Here is an 11,256-nt window from a genome sequence, read left to right as displayed (position 1 = left end):
TAGAAGAAGAGCATACCTCGACCAAATGGTCGAAGCCGTGGTCCCAGAGTTTGAGGGGGCCCCCATTCATCATGGCCAGTCGATCCCCCTGAGGGATCACTCCCTTAATTAGTGCTCTCCTGACCCTCACGGTATCAGGGGAATCCCCCTCTCGGACGGGCCACTGGGGCGAAACATTCGCCGTGTAACCAACTCCCCTTCTTCTAGTGGCCCTAAGGAAGAAGGGGGAGCAAAAGAAGGCCTCGCCGCGGGCCCTTTGGTCGGAAGCCCCCTCGGCACAACAACGGCCTCTCTCCATCGCAAACTACCCTTGACTGGGTGGTCCTTGTGCGCCAACCTCTTTCCTAGAGGAGGTTGAGGTGCATCAGCTGGCCTCTTCTGGCCAGTTTCATGTTGTCGGCTCCCTTCGCCTGGCCTCTTACCTCGGTTGGCCCCCGCGCCAGTTGGAGCATAAGGCCAGGGCATCCTCTCGGCAGGAGCAGCCCCTCTCAGTGTCTGCCTACCCGACTGACCCTCACTCAGTGCTTTCTTCTTGGTTTGGGCCCTATCTAGCAGCAACCTCTTTGCGTCAATCGACATCTCTACAAGAAGGCAATATGAGAGTCAATACCTTCAAGAAAAAGTGAAAGACCGACATGTTAAAAGCCGACAGCAGGACTCCTACCGAGGCATGCAGGGTTGAGCCCAACGAAAACTAAAGGGAGCTTCTCCTCCACTAGGGGCTTGGGTCGAATCGTCCCCAACACGAGAATGTGGGTCATCACATCGACTTCATCGTCCCAAAGTAAAGGCTTGGACTTCTCGACAGTTAAGTGCATCTCCCCCAGGCCGACCTAAACGGCCAACCCTCGGGACAAGAAACGAAGAACTTGCTCTTCCAGTTGTGTACAAACGAAGGGTTGTCTACAGGCCGGCCTCTCCGAGGTTGAAAGTAGTATATACCCGCCTCAATAGGATGTGGCCTCGGCACGAACATGGCACGGAAGATCTTTTGGGTCAACTCCACGTCCCGAAGCCGAGACACCACCAGCATGGCAAGGATAGTCCTAAGGGCATTGGGGGCTAATTGGCTAATTGATATGTCGTACCACCTCAACAGCTCAGGGATGAGAGGATGGAGGGGAAATCTAAGGCCAAACTCCAAGAAGTGCTGGTAAACACAGATCTCCCCCTCCTCCAGCGTTCACGGCCGATCACCGATGTCAAGGACCCTAAGCCTGTAAGATCGAGGTATGTAGTACTTCCTACCCAAGGTCTACACCTGCTCGAAGTCAAGGGTATTATCTAACTCCGAGTGAGGGAGACAATCGATCGTCACCCCTCGGGCAGCATATTCAACCACCGTCCTCAGGCTAGGCTTAGGGACTTCCTCCCCTCCAACCACCGCAGGGGATCCCAGTGATTTAAAAGGCACGCCTAGGCGCACAGGTGAGGCGCATTTTAGGGTAGGCGCCTTGCCCAGGTCCTAGGCGCGACCCATTCAAAAGGCGCACGCCTGGTGCGCCTAGTGCATCTTGCACCTTAGCCCAGGCATGAGCCTAGTGTGTCTTGCGCCTTAGCCCAAGCATGCGCCTAGTGCGTCTTGCGCCTTAGCCCAGGTGTGCGCCTTTTAAAAATTTGACGCTTTTCCTTTTTTTTGAGTCTAGCGGCTATCCCGGACCCCCGTGCCACGCCCCTCGAGAACCCCCTATTTGGTAATGTTGTCCATTCATTCATCCTAATAAAATATCTTCTTAAAAGCAATTAAAACTATAAAATCATTATTTTTTGTGTGAAAACTCAGAACTTAAGACTCTAACATGGACTTGTTCGAGCTTGTCTCGAGGGGTGTGGCACAAAGGTGGCTCGTAGAATTAGGAATGCAATATGTCACATTAGCTACTTGATCTAATTGAGAAAAAAGAGATTATGGGTTTTATATGCTTGAAAATGTTTTATATGTTTGATTTCATTTTTAAATTCTCATCTGAATATGCTTTACATATTATGTTTATGTATTTTAATTTTAGATAATAGGTTTTTTAAAACATTTATTTTAAATTTTAAGTTTATATTTTTATTAATATTATGTTTTATAATTTTTTTATTTTGAATTTTTTGGCATTTTTTGAATTTTTTGACTTTTTTTATTTTTTAGCTTTTTTTTAAATTGTGCGCCTTACCTCAAAAAGGCACACGCCTCGCCTTGCGCCTTTCACTTTTAAAACACTAGGGGATCCCTCGTCCTCTGGTGGCCTCGTTGATCCAACACTCTCATGAGGAGATTCATCGCCCCTTCGGCTGCTCTCGGCACCTACGGAGGCAACCCTCTAACTCAACACCTCGACCTCGGGCCTCGGCGTAGGGACCTCGACTCTCGAGAAGCCTCCATTGTCACTAGCTAGTGATGGGGACCGGTAGGAACTAGCCCCTGAAAGGTCTGGGAGCTCGTAACACTTAGGGTCGGAGTCTGAGCAAGACATTGTGGCAGAGAAACTTTTACCTAGAGAAGACAAGGTCTAGAAGGCTTTAAGGAAAAAAGGAATGCCGAGGTCTCTTGGAAGCAAAGGCTCTGGGAAGCGAAGGACACTTGAAGGCAGCACCAAGTCCATCTCCAACAAGCCGAGGCCTTCGATATAGGAAGCTTCCCGGCGCTCCCCATTGAAGGCAAGATATTCTCCTTAGGTGAAGCCAAAGCCCTCATCAAGAAGGCCCAACGACGTCCGAGGTCCATAGATCGGACCCCCTCCATGGCCTCGGGAGAGGGGCAAATGATGTAAGCACACCTTACCCTAACTAGTAGCAGGCGCATGTGGCAGGCAGCGGCGCTCAGAACGGATCCAATAAGGGCGCACAAAGCAGAGGTCGTCACGCGACTCGGAGCCAATGGTGCAACCGCACGCGGCGGCCTCAGATGGATGTGCTTCCTAAGAAAGGACAACATCCTGACCGTCCGAGCCCACCTACCTCCTAGCGGCCTCAAGCATAAATAGGGGGCAACCCCCTCAAGGTAAACACCTGGAATCTAGACCCAAGAACTATGAGAACTCTCCAATTTCCTTGTGGCCTCGTTTGAGTGTTCCCACCTCAGGCCTCATCCACCTTGTATTGCACTCGAACTAACTTGACTATGGGAGTCTCTGCCTCAGATCTTCACCCGAGGCCTTTGACGTTCTCTCTCATTTGCTCCTCGCAAGACGGACCTACCACCACTCAGCCAACCCAAGCCTCGGACTACTTGGCCACACCTCGGCTAGGAAGCGAATTGACAATGTTGCCCCTAGCCCATCCTAGGCAGCAACAGGAATCATACATGTTACATCGTATAAATCCCAGATTCCCAATCCTTATATAGAACAGGAAACAAACAAAATCAAGAAGGTTCTTAAACAATGACTGGGGCTTAACCCTAAAAATCAGATAATAGACAGAAGACTTACCCGATAGCTGCTCTCCAGGAATCTGCATAGCTTCCTTGAGGAACTGATCATCCTGATTGATAACATTGTCAGAAACCTCTCGAATCTTCTCAGACCCAACAGACGAAGAAGAAGAAGAAGCAGAAGCAGAAAACGACGAGACGGAAGAAGCAGTAGAAGTAGGAAAAGGAGGTACTGCAGAATCATCGGCGAACTCCACAGGTGGTGCCGTCGTCGAATTCTCCTGGAAGGAGATCATCAACCTGTAGATGCTTTCTTCTCGATCCGCAATTTCACATGAATCAGCTGCCCCGAAATCCTCCACAGAGCCCTCCATCGCCGGAAAATTCTAGGGCTTGGGAATGGAGAGGGTCATGAAACTCGGGCTAGCTCTGCCAGACAAACCCTAATTGCAGAAAATTCCATGGGGACGATGATAAACGCAATCACGGTCAGAAGGAATAACGAACTAGAAGAATTAGGGTACAGAAAACCAACGCGGATGAAAGAGGATATAGTAAGATGATAATGGCATGTAATTCTCTTTCTTTATCTCTCTCACAGCATCTACATAACGTGTTCTTTCGTCTATTGCTCGTTTAAAATGGAATCTAAGATGAGCATTAAGAAACGACTGATAGAAGTGTTTTCATCGATACAGAGGAAGAAGAAAGTGTTCATTAGACTTTCCATCTGATTGCGCGCAGGTACAGGATTTGGAAAAGCGCACTGATCAACTGACGTTTCCAGTTTCTCAAGAATCTCAACCAATCGCCGTCTCGGGAGATCCGACCGTTTGACCCGGTTCCAGGAGAACGCTAATTTTGTCTCAAATTAGAAAACCCGACCCGGACATTGAATCCCTTTTTCCCTCTGGTAAGTAATTCGGCCATCTGGGTCAACGTGTCAACCTGTGATGAATGGGTCAATCGGATTGATGGTCCTTCCATCAAGGTCAAAATCTTTGATCAAGTCAATGATTTCTTTAGGTTTAAGAAAGACGGAATTGGAATTGTTAATGGATCATCTACCCGACCAAATGGATCAATGAAAGATAAAGCCCGAATTATAATTGTGAATGGAATCAATGGATCACCTATCCAACCAACTGGATCAATGACAGGTTTAAAATAACGCTATGGATTCATCCCACCAACTGCGTCAATGACAGGTTAAAAATAACGCATTGGATCCAGATTCGATCTAATTTCAAACTGATGAAATTTGAATCTCTCTTAAACGGATTCAAACTCAGGTAAATGGATATCAATTGCAGCCCTAACGGCAAGTCAGAACCAGGATTATGACCATGTCATTAATCCAACCATCCGAGTACTCCAGCTGAAAACACCGGTTTTTCTTAGAAATCCAAACTGGCCCACCACACTACTCTCTCTCCCTCTTCGCGGTGGGGTTAATGAGTGATTCATCAGTATGCACCCATAAAATTACCAAACTATATGCAAATGTTGTCTATTTATATAGAGAGATCAAGATTGGCCAGAATGCCCAGCTTCGACTATAGAGTATAGACATCAATATCTCATCAAATCGGTCAATTGATCAGACTAACGATTAAAAAGAATACATAAAGAATAAACCCCCCAACTAAAACAAAAAAACCAAAGCTGCAGCAACAGACACCCTTTTTCAACTTATGCAATTTACATTGTTTACCATATAAAAAGATTATGCAATTTACAATCTACCAAGCAATTTCTTAATTGATCAAATTAATGCTCTCATTGAGGGTTAGAACCTTAACTAAAAGCCTGCGAGAAATTGAATCAAAATATCCTCTTAATGAACCATGAAGATCTTTCCATCATGATGCACATGTTTGAATCTCATCTCCAATGTTGTTCGCTGCATTAATAGCATTAACATTTTCTACAAAAGAAAAAGTAAAATTAGTAGTATCCTAAGTAGAAAAATATCATAGATAAGATAAACTAGCTAAGAGCGTACCTTACCTCCAACCATCCCTTCTATCTGTGAAGATATACCACCATTTTTAATACCTACTTCTTGTCCAAGATGTTGATCCCCAATACAATTTTCCATAGTTATAGATTGTATTGGGGGATGAGTTGTACACCGAGCGTAACGACGTAATTCAGTTAAGCGCATTCTTCCTTCGGTTAGCAAAATTTGTATTTCGCCTATATATGTCTTAAGTATTAATAGATTTATTCACATAAAAAAAGTAAAAAATAACAGAAAAGATCCAATCATTTGGTGGAGATGGTTCCAATTATGTTCGATCAGAAATCTCTTGCATTTATGAAGTTAAAGAGTTATGGTCCTCTTCATTTGTTTAAATTTGATCCATTCATAAATATTGCTAAATTAGAGATGTTAGTATACAATATTTACAAGAAAGATAATACAAACAAAAAGAATTACCTTTGCTAGGTAGAGATTTTTCAGCCGTTAGGGCATGTCTCCTCCTCCTCCTAGCCTCATTTATACGCTTTCTTTGTTCATCTGTCAGAGATTGATATCTCAATCTATTTCTTATTCGATGGCTTTCTCTCTGCTGCTCATTTAATTTCTTTTCGCGTCTCCGCTCAAGTAAATTTCTTCTTTCCTCATCAGTCAATTTTTGACGACGTATACGTTGTAACAGTCTTCGTCTTTCTCTTTGTGCATCAGTTCTAGAACTTTTAGTTTTTATATTACTACATATGCCAACTGGTGGTTGTGCATGGTGGTTGTGCATGATTATCAACAAAGTAAACAGAATTGTAAGTTCCAAATTTTTAATTCAACTCCAAAAAATGAAAATAAATAAAGGCAAATTAAATGCCTAAAAGTGGATAATCTAAAATTAGACTATGCATACCCCACACACATACAAAAAACTTACAACAACAAACTCTATCAATACCTAGATCCCAAGCTCCCAACAACAAAAGAATTAAAATTGGCATGTAAAACATAAATAAATAGATAACTTTAAGGATCTTCATTAAACATAGGAGCATGAGTTTTATGCGAGAAACTTGGGCAGGCCTGAATTGAACATATTTTAAATTTTAAAACACCCTACCAAAGAGCCTAAGCCTGAAGAAGTAGAAACTCTTCAAATCAAGTCCCCAATTTAGCAATAAGCCAGGTAAAAATTGGGGGATGTGGCAAAAGATAAAGGCCTCCTGAGGTGTGAAACCTAAAACCTAAGCCTTTGACTTCAATTAGAGGTGAGGCAGTTTGGCTCCACATAGTCTTGAGGCATTTCCATCTTTCACTAAGTAGATCTTGATTCATGACTCTATATATTGGCTAAACTTATGATTCATAAACATACATAAGAAAAAATGGATAAATACACACAATGGATGTTGTTGCATTGTGGTGCTTAAATCCAGGTGTTTTTGGTCCCACGCATGATTCACAATTTTGATATCGATGACGCCATGTAGGTATAGAGAAATTTCAGAGATATTTCATTAGTTTCGCTAAGATATTTGAAAAATCTAAAAAATCAAGAAAGTTTTCTAGAAACATGCAATTGGTTAATAGACCTCCAAGGAATTATTAGAAGTATAATTGCAAATTTAAGGCTCAAAAAACCATAGCAAAGAACTAAATAAATCAAATAGAAGAAAAGTAAGAGACTTTAACAGGTATCTCTCTCTTTGTCTCCCTTTTAGTCTTTTAGCCATCTTCTCTTCAAGTCTTCATTAAATATGTAACTTACTTGCCATTTTGACTTTTGTCTTTTATGTTATTATATGTTCGATTAGATTGAGATTACTCTTTTGTAGTTATATGCATTTTTCTTGTTCTTTTTTTTTATCAATAACAGAAATCTTTATTAATGAATAATACTTGTGAAAATTAATTACAGAAAATGGGGAGGTAAACTATCTAACTCCACAACATCAAAATGACAAAAAAATACTAAAAATGTGCCCAAAACAAAGAATCCTTAGCCACCCCTTGCTTAGCTAAACCATCAGCCATTGAGTTAGCACTTCTCTTCACCCAGCTTTATTACACCTCTAAGTCCTTACACAGCCAATTAAGTTTTTTCTTCTCATTGCTGTAGCTCCACAAGCCACTGATATCTCCTTTCAGCTACCCAATCACCACCTCTGAGTCCCCCTCAATCACTAAGCATCTGATGCTTAATTCTCTTGCTCTTTGGATTCCTTCAAGAACTGCTAGAATTTTGGCCCTAAGAGAATCATCCTCTCCAATTGGCCCAAAGAACATGGCAGTAATATACCCCTCCTCATTCCTGAAAACACACCCTATCCCAGAAGGCCCCGGATTCCTTAAGCTACATCCATCAAAATTCAGTTTTATGAATCCGGCGGGAGGGGGGGGTCCAAGTGGGACTACAGTTCCTTTTATACATAGCAAAAGTAGCAACCTCTTTCCACTTTCTCAGCAAGTCTGCCATAGAGAATTCAGAGAATATCTCCATTGATTTCAGCCAATGAGCAACCCTTGAAAGTATCAAATCTATTAGGTTTTCTGTGGTTCTTTCCTTGATCTGAAAAAAATTCGTGAATCTCTTTCTTCCCATATCTCCATTTTTCTTGTTCTTTTGAATTATAATGACTTAGTAAGCGAATCATATCAAAATAGTAAATCAATGATCCAATCACAAATTCCCCAAATTATGATGGTTTTAGTGGAATATCAAAAAATTAATAATATTCCAAAACTTTAAACCTTAAATATATAGTCTTATCAATGAAATCTGAAATGCCATTAACATATCAACAAAATTTCAAAGATATTAGGGAAAAATGATTCCTGGAAATTTTCATATAGCAAAATGGGGGTATTTAGGGTAAATTTTGCCAAATATCACTGATATTGGGAACCATGGTTCCACATACATAGAATAAAAAGATACTAGGGACTCAAAATTCATCAATGACTGTCTCATTAGAACAAGGTCCCATATAAAAACCATATCCATATGGCAAAACTAAATGAATAATAAAACTTAAATGCAAAAACCATAAAAAAATAATGAAAACAGTAAAGTTAATTCTAATCATGGGTCCCATAAAACAGTGATCCCATGAGGATTTCAAGCCTGTTAGTTTGGTGGGAAAATGCTAACCAAAGCAAGAAGCTAACCAAAACCCAAGAGGAAAATCATGAGAGACAGTAGTCGTACAAGACTACAGATATTCTTTAGATTTTGAACAGAAAATAAAAGAAAGGAAGAGAAGAGGAGAAGAGAAGAAGAGAGATGGAGAGGTAGAACTTGTGGAAGGACTTTTGTGAGAAGAGAGTGGTTGGTGTGATGAAACAGCCGCCCCACCCTTTTGAATTTATATATATAGTTTCCTAATTGTAAAAGAACTATAATGCTTACATGGCAAGATAAGATAATTAAAAACTAATCCTAGAGAAGATAGAATAAGATTAAAACTAATCCTACTAGAAAAGCTGATCCAATCAATGACTTAATTAAATCTAAGTACAACTCAGGCTGTCACACGAGTACACTAATGTGGGGTCCACAATTTCCTACACTCCCCCTCAAGTTGGGAGTAGATGTTTGTTATTCCCAACTTGCATAGGTCTTCTTCTAACTTCTTTCTTGAAACAGCCTTGGTGAGAAGGTCTGCAAGTTGCATGTCAGAGGTGATGTAGGGGAGGCATACTTCTTGAGATGTAACCCTTTCTCTAATAAAATGCCGGTCCACTTCAATATGCTTAGTTCTGTCAAGTTGTACTGGATTATGGGCTATATTAATGGCAGCCTAATTATCACAGTACAACATTAGAGGTTTCTCATAAACAATACCCAATTCCTCAAGTAATGATCTTAACCATAGAATCTCGGCCACACCATTTGCCATGGACCTATATTCAGCTTCAGCACTGGAACGAGAGACAACACTTTGTTTCTTACTCTTCGAAGAGACCAGATTACCTCCTACAAAGGCACAATATCCAGAGGTAGATTTTCGATCATCAACACACCCAGCCCAATCAGCATCTGTGTAGACTTCTATCTTCATGTGGTCATTTTTCTTGAACAAAATGCCTCTCCTTGGGGACCTCTTCAAATATGCTAATATCCTCTCAACCGCAAGGAGGTGAATAGTTCTAGGAGAGTGCATATACTGACTTACTACACTGACTGCATAACTGATGTCAGGTGGTATGAGGCAAAGATAGAAAAGTTTTCCGACTAACCGTTGGAACATAGCTTTATCTTCAAGAGGCTCTCCACCCTCTGCACTAATCATGTGGTTCTGTTCAATAGATGTGTCCGCAGGCTTAACTCCTAACTTTCCTGTTTCTTCTAGCAGATCAAGGATATACTTTCGTTGAGAGACAAAAATCCCATGCTTGGATCAAGGATATACTTTCGTAGGAACATAGCTTTATCTTCAAGAGGCTCTCCACCCTCTGCACTAATCTTGTGGTTCTGTTCAATAGGTGTGTTCGCAGGCTTAACTCCTAACTTTCCTGTTTCTTCTAGCAGATCAAGGATATACTTTCGTTGAGAGACAAAAATCCCATGCTTGGATCTAGCTACCTTAATGCCCAAGAAGTATCATAGTTCCCCCAGATCTTTAACCTCAAACTCTTGATGAAGAAGTTTCTTAAGAGACTCAATTTCACTAGTATCACTCCCTGTTACTACAATATCGTCCACATACACAGCAAGCAAAGTTATGGAAGAACCCACTCTCTTAATAAACAAGGTGTGGTCTAACTGGGCCTACACATATCCGAACCTATCAAGGGCTTGTTTTGAATCTGTCAAACCAAGCTCTGGGGGACTGTTCTAGTCCATATAAAGCCTTGTTCAACCGGCAAACCTTTTTTCCTGTCTCCGTACCATAAAATCCAAGAGGCAACTGCATGTAAACTTATTCCTGCAAGTCTCCATTGAGAAAGGCGTTTTTAACATCCATCCGATACAATGGCCAAGAGTAACTAGTTGCAAGAGATAATAGGACTCTGAAAGTGGTCATCTTTGCTACTGGTGCAAAAGTTTCTAAGTAGTCAATACCATATGTCTGAGTAAATCCTTTTGCAACTAACCGGGCCTTATACCTTTCAACAGAACCATCAGCATTCTGTTTCACAGTGAATACCCATCTACATCCAACCGGTTTCTTTCCTTTAGGCTGATCAACTATCTCCCAAGTATTGTTTCTGATGAGGGCATCCATTTCTACTTTTATTGCATTTTTCCATTCTGGTACTTCCAATGTTTCTTGTATTGTTCTGGGAATGGGAATATCAGTAATGGATGCGAGAAAAAACTTATAGGAGGGAGACAAATGATCATAGGACAAGAACTAAGAAATGTTGTGAGCTATGGATGTGGTGCAATGGCGCTTGCCCTTACGAACTTCTATGGGAAGGTCAAGATCATTTAATTAAGGTGAAGGCTCCATGGTGGGATGTCTCTCATTTGTAGCATCTGTGGTACCTAGAACTGGATCTGCAGAAGGAACTGGGGCTACTGTGGTACCGGGATCTGGATCTGTAGAGGGGACTGGGACTGGCCTGCACTGCTGATGTCCGAAATCAACCTGTCTCCATCGTCTGTGACAGACTCTCACATCCCTACACCTTTGACAACCTTCCCCATTACACCCTTCTTCACTTAGTGGGATTGGTAAAGGAACTTCTGATGAGCTACTCCAAGCCTCACTATTCTCTCCTTGAAGAGAAACCCTTGGATAATAGGGTCTATCCTCAAAAAATGTGACATCCATTGAGACAAATCTTTTTCCAGAAGTGGGTCCATAACAACAATATCCCTTTTGAGTTTGGGCATAACCAAGGAAAATACATTTGGAGGATTTAAACGAAGCAAGTGCACCCAAAGGTTTTGAGTGGAATGGTAAACAATTCTTTATTA

The 11,256-nt window shown here is 41.7% G+C and overlaps 1 protein-coding gene across 17 annotated transcripts in view; it reads right to left on the bottom strand.

Moving 5' to 3' along the window:
• LOC104612015 (uncharacterized) overlaps positions 1-11,256 on the bottom strand; it is a 49,735-nt gene that overhangs the window by 22,943 nt on the left and 15,536 nt on the right. For 4 of the 17 annotated variants that reach the window (XR_016082403.1, XR_016082400.1, XR_016082401.1 and 1 more), the window contains exons 2-4: positions 5,805-6,092; positions 5,367-5,560; positions 3,420-5,288 (exon numbers count right to left, since the gene is read on the bottom strand). Coding sequence is in view for 4 of the 17 variants with exons in the window: in XM_088897738.1 (XP_088753864.1) it covers positions 3,420-3,735 (316 nt within the window). In the remaining 13 variants the exon portion in view is untranslated. Of the gene's footprint in view, positions 1-16; positions 582-3,419; positions 5,289-5,366; positions 5,561-5,804; positions 6,093-11,256 lie in introns of all 17 variants that reach the window. The other 13 variants (XR_016082399.1, XM_010279323.3, XM_088897737.1 and 10 more) reach the window with 8 other exon arrangements.

The sequence above is a fragment of the Nelumbo nucifera genome, chromosome 2 (assembly GCF_055504915.1).
Source record: "Nelumbo nucifera cultivar China Antique chromosome 2, China Antique-T2T, whole genome shotgun sequence".
In the NCBI taxonomy this organism is placed as follows: domain Eukaryota; kingdom Viridiplantae; phylum Streptophyta; class Magnoliopsida; order Proteales; family Nelumbonaceae; genus Nelumbo; species Nelumbo nucifera.
The sequence above is the reverse complement of the archived record's forward strand: the minus strand, read 5'-3'. Positions and strand labels throughout refer to the sequence as shown.